The 24,235-nt window shown below is 41.8% G+C and overlaps 1 protein-coding gene across 8 annotated transcripts in view; it reads right to left on the reverse strand.

Annotated features, from left to right (window-relative positions):
- Nucleotides 1-286: 286 nt before the first annotated feature.
- OPTN (optineurin) overlaps nt 287-24,235 on the reverse strand; it is a 40,274-nt gene continuing 16,325 nt past the window's right edge. For 4 of the 8 annotated variants that reach the window (XM_025930776.2, XM_086714929.1, XM_086714928.1 and 1 more), the window contains exons 5-14: nt 23,773-23,846; nt 21,225-21,359; nt 14,135-14,237; nt 12,484-12,599; nt 10,734-10,883; nt 10,264-10,357; nt 7,267-7,425; nt 5,264-5,394; nt 4,285-4,367; nt 287-470 (exon numbers count right to left, since the gene is read on the reverse strand). In XM_025930776.2, coding sequence (XP_025786561.2) covers nt 343-470; nt 4,285-4,367; nt 5,264-5,394; nt 7,267-7,425; nt 10,264-10,357; nt 10,734-10,883; nt 12,484-12,599; nt 14,135-14,237; nt 21,225-21,359; nt 23,773-23,846 — 1,173 coding nt within the window. In that variant the 3' untranslated portion in view covers nt 287-342. Of the gene's footprint in view, nt 471-3,503; nt 3,563-4,284; nt 4,368-5,263; nt 5,395-7,266; nt 7,426-10,263; nt 10,358-10,733; nt 10,884-12,483; nt 12,600-14,134; nt 14,238-21,224; nt 21,360-23,772; nt 23,847-24,235 lie in introns of those variants that run through there. The other 4 variants (XM_025930777.2, XM_086714930.1, XM_086714932.1 and 1 more) reach the window with 4 other exon arrangements.

Genomic DNA, 24,235 nt, shown 5'->3' on the forward strand with positions numbered 1-24,235 from the left:
CTGCCTCCTTAAAAGGTTCTCAATGTTCATCTGTGAGGCCTCTTCCATTGGTTATATTTACCCTGTCCCATGATGTCACACACTTATTAACTGCATGAACAGTTCAGCTCACATACACGGAACCCCCTCAAAAATAAAGAATCTATCAGAAGAGTGGCACGTTAAGGATTCTAAGGAAATCCACAAAAAAATGTCCTACTTAGGGCATATTGATTTTCTTCCTCCTAAAATAAGCATAATGAGGCAAAATGTCTGAGTGAAAACAAATAACACAGAAGCACAACTCTTGGAGGAAAAAATCTGATATTTACCAACAGTTTGGGGGAAGTGGGGTGTGAACACTTAAATGATGCAGTCCATAACATGGATCTGTAGCGTGTCTATGTCAGGCAGAACTTCTCCACATTTGGGGCACGAATGGATTGGAATATTCCGCTGTTGCTGCTGCCTCCAGTTGGTATCCTCATCTCCTGAGAACAAGCATTGAATGAAACGCTATTCCATTTCTTCCATGTTGCAAGTGGCTTTGTTTGTTTGATTTTAATAACAGACAATTCATTTTAACATCCATTAAACTTGGCAACTGGTACCCAATGGGGAGGGAATACAGGTTTTTGGGGGGTCTTTAACTTAAGAAATCTACACACACACAGAAAATGTGCCCACATGGTACCTGCTATCCTACTGCTGTAGGTTTTGGGCTCTAGTCCAGGTTTTTAGTATGTGAAAATACGTGGTTTCAGTTCTAGGTACAGAACAAGACAAGTTCTAATACAAACAGGAATATTTGAGAGAAGAAACAAGATACATAAGGATATGAGCTCAAGAGGAGAGAAGGTGGAGAAAATAACGAGTGGCACACAGAGAGGTTTCCTAGAACAGTATGAACCCTCTCAGAAGCAGAGATAATAACCATGTTCATTCCGCCCATGCATCTGAGCACCTGGGAGGTGGAAGAGAGGGGTACAGAGACGAAGGGGACTTCAGGAGAGAAAAGCGACAGTGGGTGTGTGTGAGGGAAGGGCCACACTGTGCCACGTGAGGCAGGTTAGCGGGAGGATGGGAAAGGCACCAGGCTCAGACTGCTCTGTGCAGAAAGGCCGCCTCATGAGACCCACAGCATCCGGGAGGAGTTTTACGGATATGTAAGGGCTGCCCAGGCAAAGTGAGTGGGGACAAAGAAGGGAAGTATGCGTTGTGTCATTCTGTCCAATTTTAGAGCTGGCCCAAGGTTCAAGTCTAAATTAAAGAATGCTTGAAATAAGCCTTGACTCTAAGAAGGTCCCACGTGCAAACTAATCAATGTTGGAAATGACTTTTGGCTACCAGGGCATCTCCTTGATCTGACCTTTCTGGACCAGTTCAAACCATTTTGGTGTCAGAACTTGCAGTCAGCGCCCAGTGTTTGCTTTGGAGGCTGATCATGGAGGTAACCTTTAACCTTCAATTCAATTCAATTCAATTCAATTATTTGAATTGAATAATGGAGACTATGGTAGACAGTCTGTGTTCAGTGAACTTCAGAAACACCATTGCACAGAACTACTGATCGCAAGCTGTGATTTCTAGAAGCATGGATCTTTCTAGTGATCTCACGGTCCTAGATCAGGAGTCAGTAAACTTTTTGTGTGGGCTGCAGTTTGCTAAACCCTGCTCTGGAGGGCAATAGGCCACTTACTGGGGACTGTTGATTCTTCATTTTAAACTTTATTTCATCCATCTTTGCCTTTCCTTTCGTCCTGGTCTAGGTTTCGAGACTCAGACTTGAGCCGTTGTATGAGGTGGTTAACGGGTTCCCTCTACCTTCCTGCTCTTTGCTATAAAATGAACTTTGTTTTTCATTGTTAACCCATCACACTCCTTTGTCTTTGACCTTTTATTCTCATACCGTACTGACTGAAATCCTAGCTTTAAGGTCAAGCTTAAAGTCGGGCCTTTTCAAGGCCTTTCTCAGCTGCCCTGGCCTTCAGGGATCATCCTTCCCTCCGACCTTAAGTAGCATTATCTCTATTACTTAAATCGTATCTTGTTTTATGAGTCCATCTTCTTATGTGCACATCCTGTCTCTCCAACCAGACCATCAGCTGCTTCAGACCTGACCATGCCTGTACCTATTTCTTCCCTCGTGCTCAGCTGAGTGTCCCAGACCAGGGCAGATGCTTTGTTGGCCACGGGTGACCACAATGATGAAAGAGAGTGAACAGGGGCTACTGTCTAAGGCAGCTTTGTTACGAAGCTAAAAAACTAAGATCAAAATCTGAAGACAGTCTGTGGAATATTACTTTGTGAAAGACAAGAAGCTTAGTAGGAAAATCATGAACAAACGTACTTTGCGATGAGTTTTGGATTGTAAGTCAAAGAATGTCTGTTTTTGTTATTTTTTTTTAACATAAACAGGCATTTGCCTTATTTAATTACGACCAAGGAAAATCTTCCTCTAAGAAATCCAGACGCAAGAGACTGTCCTTTTGGACCCAAGACAATGTCGCACTTTTGATATCAGAGGTAGATGGGTGTTCCTGGGATATTTAAATCAGGTTAGAGAAAATGTCTGGTGGTGCTCAAGTGTAGACGCAGGTTTGACAGAAGAACACAGCTTTACCCTACAACGCTCAACATGCCTGAGGCTAGTGTTCATGTCAGTCTATGTGCTACCTCTATGTATGCCCAATGAATGTGGTTGATTTTTAACCTGAGTTACTACCTCTAACATTACTTTAAAAAAATTTTTTTTAACATTTATTTATTATTGAGAGACAGAGAGAGACAGAGCATGAGCAGGGGAGGGGCCGAGAGACGGGGAGACACAGGATCCGAAGCAGGCTCCAGGCTGGGAGTTGTCAGCACAGAGCCCAACACGGGGCTCAAATTCACAAACCACGAGATCGTGACCTGAGCCGAAGTCGGAGGCTTAACCGACAGAGCCACCCAGGTGCCCCTAACATTACTTTAACTTATTTTTTTCCTATGAAAGAACTTTGGTGGGGGGACAGGGGAAGAAGGAAGGCGAAAGGGATACTCAGAGAAATTTCCCCAAGATTGAACAGGTGACGATACATCCTGCTTGCTTCCTTGCTGCTGCTGACACTGTGATGTTTCAGTAATCGGTTGGTATATGGAAGGGACTCAGACTGGTCCACCATTAAAAAAATGTTAAAAAGCCAGTTTTATGTGAAATTTGGGATGGCATCCTAAACCCAGATTCTTTTTAGTGGCAGCTCTGTCAGTCTTCAATCCTTTGAATTCTTTTTTTTTTCTTATCTAGACTCCAGGATACTACTTCCCTTTCAGTGATGGACTACAACACAGGGATTTATTATACATTACAAAACATTACTACAGTGTATTAAAACCAGGTAATAAACACAGCACTGTTAGTAAGTGTCAAGACTGATTTCACTCAGGCAACTAAAATCTGGATGTGGCACATAATTAGATGACAACTTATTACATGCGGTAGCGTGTAGTGGTTAAGAGTCAGATAATCTTGGGTTTTCCATGTCCAGTTCAGCTCCTAACTAACCTTGTGATCCTGGGTTGTTTAACCTTGTCTTCTGGAGAACTGTGAAAATATATAACTCATGAACTTTTGTGAGGATCACAAGAAATAACGTGTATGAAGTGATCAGGACAGTGTCTACGCACAGTAAACTCAGTAAATGCTAACATTATTATGTGCATAACACCAAGTAATGGGTGAAGATTCAAGTTCTGGGACAGCTTATTTAATACAACGCCTAGATGCATATTTAGAACACATCGATAATTATAACATAGCAGATGAGTCCTATAAGAGGAACAGAGTACTTTGGAAATTCAGGAGGGAGAGGTTACATTCTGCTAGAATCACAGGGATAGTATTTGAAATGGGTTTTGCAGACGGGGTAGGGGTTCACTGGAAAGAGACAGGAGGGGGACAGGGACGTGTGTGAGGGAAGGATGCCACATAGGGAAGTATATGCGGGTATGCAAGCCTATGACGAGTTCAAGGAACAGGGAGCGATTCTGTTGGCTAACAACTGTAGGGAATTCGAGGGGGAGAAGGTTAAAAGTTAGGCTATGCCAGGCCTTAACTGCCAGCACGAAGAGAGTCTGGTGTCTGGAGTCAGTCTGTAATGGATGGAGAATTAGGGTACTGTGAAAATAAGACTGCGGGGTGCTACATTTTTCACAGTCTGATCTGAAATTCATTTTGTAGAATGTAGTGAAATTGTCTTCAAGCGTTCTCTTCATAGAATAGTTATCCCCTGGAGCCCTGAAAACCAACAATCACACGGGACTCACCTCTCTGAGCGAGGTAGGCCTGCTGGTCAGGGTCACTTGTTCTTGCCCCATGACGGCTCTGCATCTCCATCAAGGACTGCCTACTGGGATGAAAAGTGACACTATAGTGATGTTTTAAAGCCCTGAAATATGAAAACATTAAGCAGACATTCAAGAGCAATATGGGGGGGAGAGAGCTAAAAAAAATGCAAGTTTCATAAAAACCAGAACTTAAGGGTTAACTTGAGTTTGAAATATTATTGGTAGTAGCACAGTGTAGTAAAAGAAAATAACAATTAAGATAAAAAAATCAGTAAATAACCAAACTGTCTCTGGATAAGGAAATGGATTAGAAAAAAGGGGCGTATTTCTAAAAGAAGACACTATAGGGCAATTCAAGAGAATGAAATAAATCTGCACACACACACACACACACACACACACACACACCCAGAGTCCAAAATCACAGTGTTCCATAAAACAAGCTGCAGAACGAGACCTAGTGATTTTTTTTTCTTTTTAGAGAGAAAGAGAGAGAGAGAGCACGAGCGAGCGCAATAGGGCAGGGTAGAGGCAGAGAGAGAATCCCGGGTAGGCTCCATGCCCAGTGCGAGCCCAACGTGGGGCTCGATCTCACAACCGTGAGATCATGACCTGAGCAGAAATCAAGAGCTGGACGCTTAACGGACTGGCCACCCAGGCGCCCTGCAAACATATTACAGAATTGTTTAAAGTGTTAAGAATATTGACCCCCGACAGCGGCAGGCTAGAACCTGGGAACACACAAGGCCTGAAAGCAAAGAACACCTCAGGTTCCCACGAGACGCCACCAGGCCTTGTTGTAAGTCAGGCTGAGTGTCTGAGTGTCGGGGACGCAACCAAGTGAAGTGAGCCCAGAGTACTTCCTGCAGCTCAACCGGAGAAGCACCTCTGACCACCGCCTGCCCTCCACCCGCGCCCCGGGCTCCGGGTGTGTGGCCTGAGCCCTCCCTCCCCTCACCTGCCTCCATCTTCAAAATCGTTATTCTCTTTCAGCAGAATTGCCAGCTGCAAAGCCAGCTGCTCCTTTTCTTCGTGTATTTTCTCTCTTGCCGCTCTTTCAGCATGAAAGTCAGAACAGTAAACTTCCATCTGGAAGAAGGTAAAAGACACAGAAGTTACTGCCTGGATGGATTTGGATGCTCCACAGTCACCTGGGGACAGGGCGCGGAATGGGTGCTGCCTCCTGGGATGCACCTTGTAAGTCACAGGAGCATCTTCCTGCTAGAAACCAGGGTGGTGACCGTGACCTTCCAACCACCTTCTGACAGAAGACAAGCTGTGTGTGTGTGCACTTTAGACAATTAGAACTCGGCAATGACACCAAGGTAGGTGGTTTAAACACCGCACGTACCATTCATTCAGTAAAATTCTCTGATTTTTTAAAAAATTTTTTTAAATGTTTACTTTTGAGAGAGAGAGAGAGAGAGAGAGAGAGAGAGAGAGAGAGAGAGCGCGGGGGAGGAGCAGAGACAGAGAGGGAGACACAGACTCCGAAGCAGGCTTTTAGGCTCTGAGCTGTCAGCCCACAGCCTGTACGGGGCTCGAACCCATGAACCACGAGATCTTGACCTGAGCTGAAGTCAGATGCTTAACCGACTGAGCCACCCAGTCACCCCAAAATTCTCTGATCTTTTGAAAAAAATAATATTCAGGGTTAGCTTAATACAGCACATGGTTTATTTACTCTGTCAGGTATGTTTATGAAGGCTTTCCTTAAGTTAAATTTTAAATAGTAATAGTAAATAGATGGTATTTATTGAGGCCAAACATGCACAAAGCCCTCTGTTGGGTGCCTACATTCCTATCTTATTGCACCTTATCAAAAATCCTGGGAATGTAGCCTTGCTATGCTCATTTTACAAGTTTAATAGCTCTTAATCTTGGTAAGTGTCATACCAGCACTTGAACCGAGACTGAAGCCCCAACGCCGCTTCCCACAGTAGTAGCCAGCCTCCACCATGGCTCCAGGGACCCTCAACTGTTGGTATTCACACCCTTACGTGGTGTCCTCCCACAATGAACAGGGCCAACCCACGTAAGCACTAGGGTTGCGCAGGAAGGACGGTGCGTGGCCTCTGAGCCTAGGTCACGAAAGACACTGTGGCTTCCGCCTCATTCTCTCCGGGGTGACGTGCAGTGGGGGAAGCCAGCTCCCATGTCACGGGGGTGCGCAAGCCAGCCCGGGGAGAGGCCCGGGGGGTGAGGCACTGAGGCCTCTCGCCCGCAGCCATGGGAGCGAGCTGACTTGGAAACGGGTCTTCTAGTCCATCCTGAGCGCAGCCTCACGAGGGGCCCTGAGCCGGAATCACCCTGCTAACCTGTTCCTGGAGGCCCGACCCACAGAAATGCTGCGAGGTAACGAATGCCTGTCATTGTTTTAGCCGCTAACTCGGAGGGTAATTTCTTACCTAGAAACGTAAACATTATGCCACGATAGCAATCTCTTCACTGTCACAAAGTTACAAAGTAAAAATGGGCTACTTAATAGAGAAATGCCCATTACTCTAATAAAAGCAGGTTTTTCCCCCCTCACATTTTATGGTTTCACTGGACGGTCTGGTGCACTTTGGGCACATCACTCCACACGTGATGTGCTTCAATAAAATTTATTTTTTTAAACATTTTTTTTTTTCAACGTTTATTTATTTTTAAGACAGAGAGAGACAGCATGAACGGGGGAGGGGCAGAGAGAGAGGGAGACACAGAATCGGAAACAGGCTCCAGGCTCTGAGCCATCAGCCCAGAGCCCGACGCAGGGCTTGAACTCACGGACCGCGAGATCGTGACCTGGCTGAAGTCGGACGCTTAACCGACTGCGCCACCCAGGCGCCCCTAAATTTAAACAAAATATGTCGGTGGAAGGAATATAAAATCCAAAAATATATCCGAAACACCATCGCCTTCCCATTTGAGACCACAACCGGGGTTGGCGCCACTGAGCTCCGTCGCGACGCGGCTCACCTGAGCCCTCAGGACGGTCATGGTCTCCAGGTCCTCCTCCTGCTTGGCGATGGTCTGCTTCATCTCGTCCATCTGAAGCTGCTTGGAAGCCAGCGCCTTCTCTGCCAGCGCCAGTTTCTCGCTTAGTTCTTGTAGTACCACCTTATCCACTTTTTCTGACTGCAAGAGACAAGTGTATTCTAGAATGGTTGTGACATAATCCAACCTGCTGTAGTAAAATATTAAAGGAAGTTTTGTCTGTTTTTAAATGACAGGCTCTGAACTGTTCTGTTCATTGGCAACGGTAACGTGCTCGGAAAGTTGTATTCATTTAACTCACAGCTTGCAAATGATAATTTCTTTTTTTTTTTTTTGAGAGAGAGACACACACACACACATACACACAGCGTGAGCAGGGGAGGGGCAGAGAGAGAGAGACAGAATCCCAAGCACGGTCCACACTGTCAGCACAGAACTTGATGTGGAGCTTGAACTCATAAACCGTGAGATCATGACCTGAGCCGAAAGCAAGAGTCAGATGCTTAACCAGCTGAGCCACCGAGGCACCCCACAAATTATAATTTCATAATTTAAAACAATGAAAAAAAAACCCCACTAAAATAAGGGAAATAATAACAAACCTTGATCTCAGTGACGCTGTAACTCACTGCTACTGTTATTTTTCCCACTAATGTTACTCTTACTTGGTGAAGTCAGTGGAAAAGAAACTTGTTTAAGTTAAAAATTTATCCCATCACACCTGTCAGAATGGCCAGTATCAAAAAAGACAAGAAAGAACAAATGTTGGTGAGGATGTGGAGAAAGGGGAACCCTTGTGTGCTGTTGGTGGAAACGTAAACTGGTGCAGCCACTTTGGAAAACAGTAGGGAGTTTCCTCAAAAAATTAAAAATAGAACTACTGTATGATTCAGCAATTCCACTTCTGTGTATATATCCAAAGAAAATGAAAATACTAATTCAAAAAGATATATCCACTCCTATGTTTACTACAGCATTATTTACAGTAGCCAAGATACGGAAGCAACCCAAGGGTCCATCAAAGAAGTGATGTGTATATATGTATATACACAATGGAGTATTAGTCAGCCATAAAAAGACTGAAATGTTGCCATTTGTGACAATATGGATGGACCAAGAGGGTATTCCGCTAAGTGAAGTAAGTCAGAGAAACAAATACCATATGATTTCACTTACATGTGGCATCTAAAAAGCAAAACAAATGCACAAACAAAACAGAAACAAACTCATAAATACAGAGAACAAACTGGTGGTTGCCAGAGGAGAGGGAGATGGGGGATGGGCGAGCTAGATGAAGGGGGTCAAGAGGTACAAACTTCTAGTTATAAAATATAAGCCAAGGGAAAGCACAGTACAGCGTAGGGGATACAGTTGGGGTTAGAACAACACGGGGGTTAGAGGTACTTACTCCTGCATAGTCACAAATTTACACATAACTTTTGACTCCCCAGAAATTTAACTAGTAATAGTCTATGGTTGACTGGAAGCCTTACTGATAATTTAGTTGGTTAACACATACTTTGTGTGTTATATGAGTTATATGCTATATTCTGACAATAAAGTGAGCTAGAGAAAAGAAAATGTTATTAGGAAAGTCATAAAGAAAAAAAAATACATTTATAGTACTATACTTCAAAAAATCTGCATATTAGGGGGCACCTGGGTGGCTCAGTTGGTTGAGTGTCCAACTTCAGCTCAGGTCATGATCTCGTGGTTTGTGAGTCTGAGCCCCACACCGGGCTTGCTGCTGTCAGCACAGAGCCCGCTTCAGATCCTCTGTCCCTCTTTCTTTGTCCCTCCCCTGCTTGCGCTCTCTCAAAAATAAACATTTTTAAAAAAAAATTTTAAAAAGAAATAAAAAAGCTGCACATTAAGTGGACCCGTGCAAACCCCTTTTGTTCAAGGGTCAACTGTACGGTCAATACTATCATGATAACTTTGTATGGTGACAGATGGTAACTACAATTATGAGCATTTCAAAATGTGTGTAAATATCAAATCACTATGAAAACTGATCTGACATAATATTGCAACTATACTTTAATTAAAAATAAATACATAGGGGCACCTGGGTGGCTCAGTCAGCTAAGTGTTCGCTCTCGATTTCGGCTCAGGTCATGATCTCACGGTTCGTGAGTTTGAGGCCTACGCTGGGCTCTGCACTGACAGCATGAAGCCTGCTTGGGATTCTGTCTCCTTCTTTCTCTGGCCCCCCACCGCTCACTATCTCTCTCTCAAAAAGTAAATTAACAAACATTAAAAAATAAATAATAAAAAAAAATTTACTAAGTCTTAGGAACAATATTCTCTTAAGAAAAATGAAAAACAAAGAGTACATTTATAAGCATATAAACTCAAATTCAGAGCTTCCATGATCTTTACTTATTTATCCCAGCTTTCTTCAAGTAAAACTGACAAATAAAACTGTAAGATATTTAAAGTGAAGAATGTGGCAATTTGACAGATGTATACAGCATGACAGGGTTCCCCCAACCAGGTTAATTAACATCCATCACCTCACATATCTACCCATGTTTAAACTGCCATATCATGGTGGCATTATACTAATGGAAGTTGCAGTCTGGTGAGTCCAGGGTCTCAAGGTCACTGACAGTAGCAAGCTAGCCCCATGATAGCTCAACGGACACGACCCCTCCAGGGGCAGCCAGTGGTCTCATCACGCCCTGCTCACGTGGGAGCCCATGCTGGTAGCTGTCCTACAGACCCACCCGCTGTTAGAAATCCTAAAAGCTTACTCCCCGACTGTAGGAATCAGCACCATCCCTGCACGCGAAGCACGTTACACATAGGTAGAACACCGGAACTCACATGCACTCGGACACGAGAAATCAATGATAAAATGAAGGGCACCCTTTGAAACCAGACTTAGTTAAGGATTGACAACTACTTTACTTATAAAAATGTTTAACAGTTTCTTTTTATTAGGAGGCTACGGAAGTAATTTTCTTCTATGAGTACCTCTTTCCTTTTCAGTTCCTCGATCGTTTTCAACGAATTATTGTATTCTTGAAGAAGCTTGTTATGTGTCACCTGGAGAGTGGCTACCTTGGACCTATTGAAAAAGACAGTAAGAAATGGTATCTTGGGGGAGATATCAGAAAAACTTAGTCTTGCTTTCCAACCCCCTTCTGAACACTCAACTAGCAAATTCTTCTCTCCTACCTTTGCCATCCCACCACCTGCTAGCATTTTCTTACTCTCAAAGAAAACAATCTTTACAAAAAAAAAAAAATCAAGATTGGTTACAAGTCACGTTAATAATTCTGTTATAATAAAACAAATGTTATCTCCTCAGAAAAATCTCCTGTGCTCCTTCAGATACATAAAAGAGAAAATCTTTTAATGTATTCTCAAATCCTATTTCCAATCTGATAAAAGTGCTGTCCTATTTTCTTCCAGCAAGTAGTCATTTGGTCGTGGCTACTCACTTTTCGTCTTCAGTTTTAGCTTGCTCCATTTTGATTTCTGATCGCATGCTTTCCACTTGTAGTTCCAACTTTTTGTTGTTATAAACAAGCTCCTGCTTTTCATTCAGCTCTGATGGGGTTGCAGAATTCTTCCTTTCAAGGGCCTGACATCTAAGAAAGATCGATATTTCATGAGGATGAACGACGCTCCTTCATTTTTCAGTGGCTCTTAAATCCCAAGACTATGTAGCAAATACAAAGAAATTTAGGATTGCATTTTTCAAGGAGTATTTAGCAAGCAAACTAAAATATTTTATCCTCCTTGCTTCTTTACTAGAAACAGGCAGTATTTCTAAACCCTCATGACTAAACACTAAAAAAAAATACAGATCTTTTCTTGGAAAATAAATTTACATATTTCAGAATCCGTATGCCTAATGTAAAAAAGTACAGATCTAAGACCACACAAGCCTTATGCAGTCATGTAAAAACTGCCTTATGTAGTCATGTAAAAAGATATTTTTGTTCTTCAGACACAGACCAAAATAGTAATTGGCTAAAGGTACTTTTCGCATACTGATCCATGGATATTGTCAATATTTTAAAAAGTTATGGGTTTTGTTAAGCACAAAGACTATGACTTCTGACAAAGTTTTGTTTTTTTTTTAGTGTTTATTTTTGAGACAGAGACAGAGCATGAGTGGGGGAGGGGCAGAGAGAGGGGGAGACAGAATCAGAAGCAGGCTCCAGGCTCTGAGCTGTGAGCACAGAGCCTGACATGGGGTTGAACTCACGAACCGTGAGGTCATGACCTGAGCTGAATTTGGATGCTTAATTGACTGAGCCACCCAGGGGCCCCATGACAAAGATTTAATAAGGGAAGAGAAAATGTCCTAAGCCCTCTTAAAGATCATAAAGAGAATTTCAGTATAATAATAGTAAATATGAAACTACAGTGGCCATACGCAAGGCATTAACGCCAAGTGTGTCAAACATCTCAACACGTTACGAAGTAGGGATAATGACACACATTTTACAAATGATAAAACTAGGGCTCAGAGAGGTTAAATAACCAACTTGCCCAAGCTAATACCACAAATGAATTGTAGATCCACATTTCAACGAGGTCAGTTTGTCCAAAGTCCCTAGCTTTCGCTACCATGCTGTGCCAGATTACCAGAATACTGTTTAGCCTTGGTAAATTTAACTCCAAGGCAACATACGCTCCTACACTGTGCCGGGAATATGCTTGCCAGCCAATCCCAAAGAACCACATAAACTTCACTCTTCTAAATTCTGGGTAACTCGTTACATCAAGAAAAACAAGCACATGCAAAGTTCTCAGTGTAAATAGTAGCCTTCATAACTGATTGAAAATGATTTTCTTTTCCTCAATAAATCTCATTCCAGTTCTTTTTGCTCTTTGCAGCTTTCGTTTATGTGTCCTTGTATCAACGCTGTTGACTCAGGAAGGTCACGGGACATCTGGCTTACTGCTTTTTTACAGGTCCTCACAGAGGCTAGTGCATTTCACTGACACCCGCAAACAGCTGCATCAGATTTCCCCGGCCCCCCGCCCCCCGCATTTTAGTACAAGTATTTCACGTGAACCTGTGCATTCACCTCAACATTCGTGTTTTCCAAATTCAGATTTTAATTAGGTTTCTATTTTTCTTTCAGTAACACAGTAGCAAAACCATGTTTTTACATGGTATTTTGTAAAAATGTACACTTTCCAAAGAAGAAGAAAAAATTCATCCCTCGCTCTTACTTCTCTTGAAGTCTCTTCTTCATTAGCTCAGCTTCACTGAGTTTTGTATGAGCCTCTTGAAGCTCCTTAAATAGGGTGGTCACCTGAAGGTTCAACGTCTCCACTTCGCTTCCAACCTGTCACACAGAAAATCCCAAGCACGCACATGCAATTCACATCAGAGATCAAATGAACCTCTTTGTGAGAAAACAGTGTGAACCATTAGTGTCCAACTAAGACTGATGGGTGAATTGATTAAACTTTGGACAATGAACACCCCAAATATTGTACATGAAAAGAAACGTTTTAGATACAACTCTGTCACCTGATATGTCTGTATTTACTAGTTATATATAACAGTTTATATTTCACAATGTGTAATTTATATGTATAATCACTAATAAATATAAATAGATAAATATAAATAAATAAAACATATATATGTATACACAAAATGCTGTTTTTCTTACATAAATGATCAATTCGGATGCACTTGTGATAATGACTTTATCATAATTAATTCTTTTTCTTATAGAAATTGGTGGAGGTTATTTAAATGGAAGAAAAACGTCTCCTCTTTGATACTTGGCAACCCAAGAACCTCCCTTCTTAAGACTTGTAGGAGCCAAAATTCACACAAGCGTTCCCAGATGTTAAGGTTTTGACTTTTACATAGAGAGAGGCCGCAGGCATTTTAGGTTTTGCTAATTTCTGCTTGTCCTTTATCATAACTAAGTTAACACTGATCACAGTCCAGGGGATCACAGAACATAGTGGTGTCAGAGCACAATCTAATTTATCCAGACAGCAACCCATGCCCATCCATATTCCCTGGCTGATTTATGTCTCCAGTTTACTCCACTTTTTTCACTGAACCGCCTTTTTCCCGGCAGTTCTGGCAGAATTGCTGGCAATGAGTTTTACGTTGCCTTGGAAGTCTCCGTACTTCTCTATTACTGACAAATGGTTTTGGTCAACCAAGTACGATTACGCCCAGGCTGCCTCTTCATCTCTGTTTTAAGTGGTCGTCAGTCTCTTGAAGTAGGAGACTCAGCCCCGGCCATGGCATATGGTAGGCACTCTGCATACATTTGCTGAATAAATGAATCCGCTGAGGTGAGCATCTTACGTACGTCCACGCTTGTCACGTGGGCAACTGCAGCCCTCACAGCTTCCTGGCTTCGCCAGCCTTCCCTAAGCTGAAGACCATGTGGCAGGCTCCAAGGGCACATCTCTGAGCTGCCACGGGAACACTGGCGGTACAAGCTTTTCATTCAAACTATGTCATTCAAACCAGTAGGAGGGTAGAACCAAAAGCTTTTAATTCGATCTCGAGTTTCTGGGTCATATTCTCAAATGATCTTATTACAAAGTGGACAACATTCCTTTCTCCATTAGCAGGCCTGTTCACTCAGTAAGTTAGGAGAGAAATCAGCCAAGAAGAGACAGAGGCGTGATTCCCTAGAATCACTGGGATGGGAACACATCTCCCTACAATTTACTATGGATGAATTTCAAATCGGGACATGGAATAGGAGAGAAATAGAATATATCCAACATTAAAATTATTTCTATTTCTAACGCGAAGAACCCGACACAAGACTCGACTTCAGATACCACGCTTTGGGCCCTCGGTGGGGGGGTGACAGAGTCTGAGAACCTGAGTACCCACGGTTTCTGGGCCTTTCTCCTCTTCTTTCTCTTTTTCTTTGCTCGTCTCTGTCTGGGTCTCGACTTCCGCATGATCACTGGCTTTCTTTTCAAAATATGAAACTCTGAAAAAGTGCAGAATATGGAAAAGTTACTTTCTCTGTGGCTTCAAGAAGAGAAAGCACTAAAAGAACACCGTTTGAAATCGATAAAAGATATGGGGCTTCAAAATCTCTCTGCACTTGCTACGTTAACTTTTTTGGGTTTTGCTCTCATCGTAAAATTGGCTAGAATTGATTGAAGGGATGGGTTTAGGCAGGGTAAAAGGCATAAATCATCCCAAACACTGAAAAACACTGCCACTTTTCACGTAACAGTAATATGCAGAAATATTTTTAAAATCTGTGTTTTTGTGTGTACGTAGGTCATGCATGTGTGTTACAAGAGTGTGTGTCCCTTTATAAGGATTCAGCAGAGAGAGGATGCCTTTTTAGGACCCATCAAAGGTCGCAAGTCCCTAAAAACACACAAATGGACAAACCTTCCTCCACTGAATCATAACCACATGAAAGCCAGCCCAGCGCAAATAAAACAAGAAGAGATTTCTGGTTAAAGATGGTATACTGAATACATGCATGTAATTCTTGTCCCACCCTGAACCCCACCAAAATGACTTTTAAAAAGCCACATATGAGAGAAAGGGAAAGGAAATAACAGCAAGAAGATTTGGGGGGCATGGCTACGAGTGGGAACTGAGCCAATAGAGCTGGGTCTGAAGCCAACAGTAGGGAGAGCCAGTGTGAGGTCATCGACACTGTGGGAACCAAAAGGCTCAGGAGTCATCGAAACCAGGTATCTCGGGATCTGGGGACAAAGATGGGGCCTGTTTAAGAGGGACTACAAGATCACAAAATAAAGGGTTTCTGGAGTCAGACATTAGTAAGAGATGAGAAGTGGGTTTTTCTGTAAGGGGAACTTACACACAGAACACTAAGACCCTCAGCCACCTATTCCTACTCAAGGACTTTGACATCTAGAAAAGTACCTTCCAGGCAGGATGCTGGAAGAGTCCTCGTTGGAGTACATAAGGATACTCCAGCATAAGGGAAAAGATTTAAAGTTTCTGACACAGGGCTTCCCCGAGAAAACCTCCCAGCCAGATCTCCTGAGATGTGGACCCAGAGCTGCAATCAGCTTCTAATACCCTATTATCCTGCTGAATCTGAGCAAACAGGCAAGACTGCTGGACATTTAAGGGAAATCTTAATATGAAACTGAAAAGAGTAATTTACTGAAAACAGAATATGCCAGTGGGGGAAAAAAAAAGTAAAAAAACAGCACTGATGAAGGATCCTTAGACACATAAACACTACAACCACCAAAAACGTGGAACACAATAAAAAAGATTCTCTCCTGCAAAAAAGGAAGATGAAAGTTGATCAAATCTATCAGAAAGGAGAAAGGAGAAAAAAGGAGAGCTAGAAAAAGGGAACAAGGAGTTAAACCACAGGAGATCCAATTCAAAAAGAACAGTGATGCTAGAAAGAGAGAACAAAGAAAACTGAGGGTTAGAGATAATTACTAAATGAATTCAAGATCATTTTTAAAGAACTGAAGGACATGAGTCTGCAGAATGAAAGAGCCCAAGAGTGTCCAGAATAGACAGATGAAAAACAGGTTTACCACCAAAGCATGTGAGAAGTCTCATCACCACAAACATGAAGAATCACAATGGCACTGGGTTTCTCAGCAGTAACACCAAAACCGAGGGCACAAGGAAGCCACGTTTTCGAAAAGTGGAGGGAAAATTATATCCGATTACAGAATTCTATACCTAGCCAAACTATCCATGAAGTATAAAGGCAGGAGGAGAGATTTTCAGATATGAAGGTGTCAGAAAATATACTGCCCATAAATTCTTTTTTCAGTAAGTCAGTGGAGATATGGTGGGCTTGATTTGAAAAGAAATTAAAAAAAAAAAAAAAAAAAAAAAAGCATAGGAAAGGCATTAGATTCAGGAAACAGGTGATGGAACACAGGAGAGATGAAGGAGTTCCCCAGGGCAAAAGTAAAGGGAGGTGCCAAGATGAGTTCAATGTAGCAGGACCTGGGAAGCAAGCAGGCCAGATTGCAGCAAGAATACTCTTAGACTACTAACACATCTGAGAGGTTTCCTTGTTGGGGAAGAACATGAGGAAACTAAGCAAGTTTTAAAAATGTAATTATGCATAGAGGCAAAAAAAAAAATAAGTTGTATAAAAAAAGGAAGAATGTTCAAGGCACAGAGCAGAGCTCAACTCAGAGCTCCATGTGCATGTCTAATAACATCAACACTGAGTACTTATCTCACTACATTTCAACATAGCCGATTTTGGAGGTGGAGTGGGCAAGCCAGGTCCGGAAGCATCTGTGTGCGATGACAACGAGGGGGGTGAAAGACAGTTAAATCTCCATCCTTCAGAGTTGGAGGTCAATAGATTGTGTTCACAACAGGGGGAAAATTCAGCAGCAATTTGAGCCCGGTACATGGAGGGAAACATCAAAATGGTTGGAACCCATGCAAATTGCCAAACCTAAGGGGCTGCACGGGCACTCTTTCAGGCCAAGCCAAATAAATGGGTTAAGGGCCAGCTGATGCAGGGTTGATGGATGAGCCTTCATTACACTATTCACATCCGACACAGGGCTCCATGGGAAAATTCTTCTCCAAGGAAAATTTTTATCTTGGACTGAATTTCTGTGCTACCTCTCGATTCTCTTGGGCTACACTTTCTACACACTTCCCCCACTTACTTGCTGTCAGTTTAAGTTTGTTTAGAAAACAAAAATTGCATGAAATACTAATCCTGGAAAACAATGGGGAAAAAAAGACAAACCTATTGGCTTCTCTCTCCACAAATCTAAAAATTTTCAGAATAAATTTTAGACTGTTTATACCCTTATTTCTCATGATTAATGAAGAGAGTTGAAGACTCACTTGTTTGAGAAAAACACATGTTAGGTCTTGGAATGTGTTTTCATCATTTCCTATAGAGCATGAAACCAAAGCAGGCTAACCAGGTTTCTCAGTTTCAGTCCTGCCTTAGCTAGGAGAAAATCATCATCCTGACACTCACCTAGAGAACATTAGTCTTGGTAACTATCACTGACTTCCCGGTTGTTATATACAGAAAGAAGGCTGGCGCACAAAGTAGAAATTCAATGCGACTGGGAATGGGACCCTTCACAGGTGTTCAAGGGGAGAGACTAAAAACAGCCATCTCAAAGGCAGGCCGGACTTCCTAGGGCAGGCTGAAGGGCTGTGGCTGCAGACAGAGGGCTGTAATTATTTTGGAAGCAGGAATTATATATATCTCATATGAACGATCAGGATGTATAATTAGCAAATTCCTAAGTTTCCACTCCACCATGAAAGCTGATCATGCTAAATAAGGATGAATTACTGGCTACACCTGACTTCTGAGAATGATGTATGGAACATGGGAGGGGTAAACATGACTATAAAATACGAACACACGGATTACTCAGGCTACTGAGGGCCTTCCTCAACACATAACTCCTTCCCTTCAAAAACCAGCTGTGATAACTAAGGTGTAAAAGGAGGGCATTCATCCATCCATTCCTTTGTTCATTTATCTGTGCACTGTTAACTATGCTTTTGGGATTTGTCTAAAAGATAGGACAAATATTTTGCTCCATGACAATACATGGTGCTAGTCTCCTAGAAGTCAACCTTTGAAATTTTCTAAGGGACAGCAGTAGCATATGGTGTAAAATCCTAGGATTTAGAGCCAGCATGCCCTTAGCACCTTTGAAAAGCTATCAGATAAGCCACCGGACAAAGGCCAATGTGTTTTCCAGATTAACCTCATCTGAATAAATAACATAGGTTTCACATTTTAAGATCTTTCTATAGTTAAAAATTTTAACTGCTTCAGTTAGAAAGTGCTTTTTTTTTTTTTTTAAGTTTATTTTGAGAGAGAGAGATAGAGTGAGCAGGGGAGTAAGCTGTTAGCAGTGCCTGACGTGGGGCTTGAACTCATAAACCGTGAGATCATGACCTGAGCTGAGATCAACAGTCGAATGCTGAACTGACTGAGCCACCCAGGGACCCCAGGAAGTGCTTCTTATAGTACTAGAATTTTAAGAGCAATAAGGCATCTATAACTTCTGAGAGAATTAATTATATTGTAGTATATTTATGATTAAATGTTGCAATCACTGGAGTCCTAAAACTACTGTGTAACCTCTTCCATGTCTTACCTGGTTTAGCATTTTGCACTTCTAAAAAGTACATTTGCACATAGAAATTTATTGACTTCACAACTCTATACCATAGATGAATTTTACCCCAAAGTATTTGTGTGTGTTTACACGTCTACCACATTCTATGAGGCTGGTATCTCCCTTATACCAAAAACAGACACAGGCATCACAAGAAAAGAAAATTATAGACTAATACCCCTTATGAATAAAGATGCAAAAATCCTGAATAAAATTTGAGCAATCCAAACTAGCAACATATAGAAAGGATTATACATCATGACCAATGGGATTTACCCAGGAATGAAAGGTTTAACATGTGAAAATCAATCAGTATAATACATCATATTAACAGAAGCTTTAAAAACCCATATAATCATCCCCATAGACATGGAAAGCATTTCACAAAATCCAAAACCCTTCATGATAAAAATTGTAACAATCTATAACTAGAATGGAGTTTCTCAACTTGACACAGCATCTATGAAACCTTACAGCTAACATTGTACTTGATGGTAAAAGGCTGAAGGCCTTCCCTCTAAGGTTAGGAACAGATAAGCATGTCTGCTTTTTCAACTTATATTTCACATTGTGCTAGAGATTCTAGCCAATGGAATAATGGAAGAAAAAGAAATACAACGTATTTCTTGTTGGTAAGGAAGAAGTAACACTATCTCTTTACAGATGATGTGATCTTGTATAAAGAAAATCCTAAGGAATCCACTAAAAAACTAATAGTGTGAATACGTGAGTTCTAACAAGGTTGCAAGCTACAAGATCAATATATAATATACAAAAAAAAAAAAAAAAAAAAAAAAAAGCCAGTGATATTTCTGCATACTACCAAAGAATACTCCAAAAATTAAATTAAGAAAACAATTTCATGTATACAGTTCTAAAAAGACCAGAATACATAGGAACAAATTTTGAAAAGCAGTGTATGACCTATATGTTGAAAACAACAAAACATCACTGAAATACATCACAGCTGACCTAAATAAATCCATGGATTATCTTTCATGGATCAGAACATTTAACAATGTTAAGAGGGCATAACTCTCCAAACTGAACTCCAGGGTCAATGCAATCCTTAACAAAATCCCAGCTGGCTTTCCACACCACCGCCCCCCCACCCCACCCCTGACAGAAACTGAAAAACTTATCCTAAGATTTATACAGAAAAACATGAAATCCACAGTAGCCAAAATAATCGTCCTGATTATTCCTGATTCCAAAATTTACTACAAAACTATAGTAATCAAGACAGTGTAGTATTAGCAAAGAATAGGCATATAAATCAAAGGAATGAAATTGAGGGTCTAGAAATTAATCTTTACAGGTATGGCCAACTGATTTATTCCAAGGGGGGCAAGACAGTTCAGTGAGGGAAAGAATGGTCAACAAATGGTGTTAGGATGAATGGAAATCTACACACGAAAGAATGAAGTTGGTCCCCTACCTCACACCATATACACAAATGAACTGAAAATGGATCAGAGACCTAAATGTAGGAGCTAAAACTATAAACCTTTTAGGAGAAAACATAGGAGTGAATCCTCATGACCCTGGATTAGTCAATGGCTCCTTAGATACAACACCAAAAGCATAAATGACATAAGAAACATAGATAAACTGGACTACATAAAAATAAAAAAAAAATTTCTGCTGCCAATGGTAGCACCCAGGAACTGAAGAGATAATCTACAGAATGGGAGAATATATTGCAAGTCATATACCTCATAAGGGATTTGCATCTTGAATATATAATGAACTCTTATAACTCAGTAATAAAAAGGCAATCCAATTTTTTTAAATGGGCAAAGGATTTCAAGAAATGTTTCTTCAAGGAAGGTATACAAATGAGCAACATGAAAAGATATTAGTTGTTAAGAAAATGAAATCAAGGGGCGCCTGGGTGGCGCAGTTGGTTGGCGTCCGACTTCAGCCAGGTCACGATCTCGCGGTCCGGGAGTTCGAGCCCCGCGTCGGGCTCTGGGCTGATGGCTCAGAGCCTGGAGCCTGTTTCCGATTCTGTGTCTCCCTCTCTCTCTGCCCCTCCCCCGTTCATGCTCTGTCTCTCTCTGTCCCAAAAATAAAAAAAATAAATGTTGAAAAAAAAAAATTTAAAAAAAAAAAGAAAATGAAATCAAAATCACAGTGAGGATGTGGGAGAAAGTCGAACCCTCATATATTGCTGGTGGAACAATAAAATGGAGCAGCCAATGTGGATAACAGTTTGGTATTTCCTCAAACTATTAACCACAGAGTTACCAATGACCCAGCAATCCCACTCCTGGGTATATAACCCTAGAGAATTAAAAAAATATATGTATATATACCTCCACACAAAAAATTGTGCATGAATGTTTAAAGCAAATATTATTCACAATAGGCATAAACTGGGAAGCAAAACGTTCACCAGCTGATAAATAAAATGTTGTCCAGCCCCATGGTGGACTGACTCTTTCTTGGCAACAAAAAGGAAGTGAGGAACTGACACACGCCACAACATGGATGAACCTGGAAAACATGCTACATAAAATAAGTCAATCACTAAGGTGCACATGTTACATGATTCCATTTATACGAAATGTCCAGAAAAAGCGAATCTGTGGAGACAGAAAACCGATTACCGGGGGTGGGGAATGAGGAATCCGTGTCAGTGGGAAGTGGTTTCCTATTTGGTGGAAAAAAATGTTCTAAAATTATAATGTGGAAATGGTTCCAAAACTGAATATTCTAGATGAAACTGAAATGTATTCCTTACGTGGATGGATTATCTGGTATCTTAATCACATCTCTCTAAAGCTGTGCCAGGGCATGAATATTTCAAATTACCTATTTCTTACCTTTCTTTGGCTTCCTTGAGGGCAATTTCAAGTCTCTCCACCTTCTGGTTTCCTTCCCTTAGACAAAGCAGGAGCTGGCTCACAGTTAATTCTTCAAATTCCAAATAATTCCTGGCACCTTCTGCAAATTTGCTCCTAGATCAAAAACAGCATACAGATTAAAAGGTTTTCATCAGAAAACAAAAATGTCAAAGTATCTGTGAGTATAACTGGAACCAACTTAAAGGAACTGCTTCCCAGAACACTTTCCAAATAACTCTCATTTACAGACCAAACGCAGCTGGCCCTGCGCCCACCAGGGCCCCACTCCTCCATGCTTTCTGGGAAACACACGCTCGCTTCCTCCAAATGGCCGGTGTGCCCACAACATCAGACCACAGGGCCCACGGGAGCAGAGGTGGCCCTGGTTTCCAGTGCCTGGCCTTCCTAGAGAACCAGCCTCAGAGAGGACCACAGTCATACAAAGGACACAAGCAGGCCTGCTGCCTGTGACACGCAGACCACCGGCCTTTCTCCTGCTTGACGTTCCCAAGTCAAGAGAAAAAAATCATTTTTGTTTCTGATTTCAAATCATTAGAGCAGAGAAATGTAGGCACTGTTGGCATGTCAAATATTTTTCTTGATTTCAACTCTGATGAAACCAAGAAGCAGTTCATCCACAAATAAAACCAGGACCACCGCTGTGGTAACTACACCTCCCGGGTGACTGTGCCGATGCTCATGGCATCTAACCAAGTTCACGTGTCTCATAAACAGTCAGGATTAAATGCCGGTTCCTGACTCCAAAGCTCAAACTCCAAACCCAGAAATCAATCTATGACTCCTTGATATAACAATAATAAAGATAATAATAATAATAATAATAATAATAATTATAATAATAATGTTATGTTTATTTAATGTTTATTTTGGAGAAAAAGGGAGAGAGTGTGAGGGGGGGGAGGGGCAGAGAGAGAGGGAGACACAGACTCTAGAACAGGCTCCAGGCTCTGAGCTGTCAGCCCAGAGCCTGATGCAGGGCTTGAATCCACGAACCATGAAATCACGACCTGAGCTGAAGTTGGATGCTTAACCCACTGAGCTACCCAGGTGCCCCACTTTCTTTTTTTTAAATGTTCATTTATTTATTTTTGAGAGAGAGAGAAAAAAAAAAAAGAATGAGTTGGGGAAGGGCACAGAGAGAGGAGAAGAGAGATGCCTAAGTGGGCTCTGGGCTAACAGCACAGAGTCCGGTGTGGGGCTTGAACTCACAAACTGCGAGATCATGACCTGAGCGGAAATCAAGAGTCCGATGCTTAACCGACTGAGCCCCCCAGATGCTCCCTTAATATACCTTCAAACAAGGCAAGGAAGCTGTTATTGACAAGAACTGTGGCCTGGGGGCACCTGGCTGACTCAATCAGGAGCCTGTGGCTCTTGATCTCAGGGTTTTAAGTTTGAGCCCCACATTGGGTGTAGAGATTACTTAAAAATAAAATCTTAAAAAAAAAAAAAACCTGTGGCTTAAAAGGGGAAGTGGTTTTGGCAGGTGGATATAAATGAGGAGGAAGTGGCTTGGAAATTTCAAACAGGGCTTTTTTCCTTCCCACCACGTTCAGGAAAGTCCTCTGATACTAAAAAAGCAACATGGGAGAAAGCCGAGGAATTGTTAAGTAAAAAAGGGATAACTTTCATTGATGCCAACTGCCCTGTTGGATGTAAGAATATCATCTAACATTTATTTTCCTCCTTGTGCAAGGGCTTGGTAACATAACTGGAAAAAAAAAAAAACCACCACCCATTTTGACGTTTTATAAATACACTCATTAAGTTCTAGAAACAAAAGGTATTAAAAGCCTATGAGAGAAGAGATTCCTAGAGAAATTTTCAGGTAACTGTCTCTTTCAAATAGACTAACACGGCAGTAATCCGCTCACAGAGGATGAGCCAACAGCCCACTCCGTGTGAGTGCAAGGCGCAAGAGCCCCGATTGCCTAAGTCCTCTCCCATCTCTTCCTCCGAGCTCCCCACCCCACCCCCGCCGCCACCATTTAAGATGTCTGCTTCCTGGTTATCTACTTGCAACAGGTCAATTTGAGACTCCACATGTAAGACCTCCAGAAAGTGGGTAGGACAGTGACTCAGGGCACTAACAGTCATCCCTAGAGAAGGTTACTCCCTATCAGTCACCCTGGCTTATATTTGGGACTGATCAGGGAAGAGAAAATGCTAACAACCCCCTTTATCAAGCTGGACAGCCTGGTCCAGGTCAAACTATACTGATAAATTGGGAAACAGAAGTCTTGATTAAGAGCGAGTTTGTTTTCACTTCTCATCTGATGGGAGTTGAAACACATCTAAACAGAGAGGTGAGGGGGAGTTAGCTTACAAAGGCACCCAACGTTGTTTTGATTATCAGCCAGTTTGGGCTGCAACATATTAAGTATCATTCAAACTGAACATTCTTCAAAGGTCCTGGTATAAATTAGTAAGAATTGACTTTTGCAGCCCATCATGTTTGACCTCCCAGCAAGGGTGTCTCCGACGGCCTTAGCCCTTCTTCACCTACGTGTCAACGGAATCAGTTCTTGTGGGCCCAGGACTTGTCTTGATTTCTTTCAGTGCCACATCTGCTTCTCCTTCCTGTCAAGGCAGAAATGAAAGGGATTTGACGTGATATGTCTGCGAGAAAAATGCTTTCCCAGAAGAGAAAAAGGCAATAGATCAAGAATTTTGATGGCATGCCACCCAAGGAATCTACCAACATTTGAATGTGAGATGTTTAAATTAGGTCACTGAAATGGAACAGAACTTTACCCTTCCCTCACCCTGCACACCCTGTCAGGATTATAAATATCTAGGGCCACGGCGTGAAGGTTGGTCTCTCATCCCGAGCAGTCAACCTGACCCCAAACACATGAAAGCTTATCTCCTCCTTCTCCTTGGCAGTTCCCTTCTTTCCCAAATAAAGGTCACACGGAGCTAGTGACAACTCCACACACCTTCCCTATACAGCCCTTTAAAATGCACGA

Source organism: Puma concolor, chromosome B4 (assembly GCF_028749965.1).
Source record: "Puma concolor isolate L17-30 chromosome B4, mPumCon1.1.hap2, whole genome shotgun sequence".
Classification (NCBI taxonomy): Eukaryota; Metazoa; Chordata; class Mammalia; order Carnivora; family Felidae; genus Puma; species Puma concolor.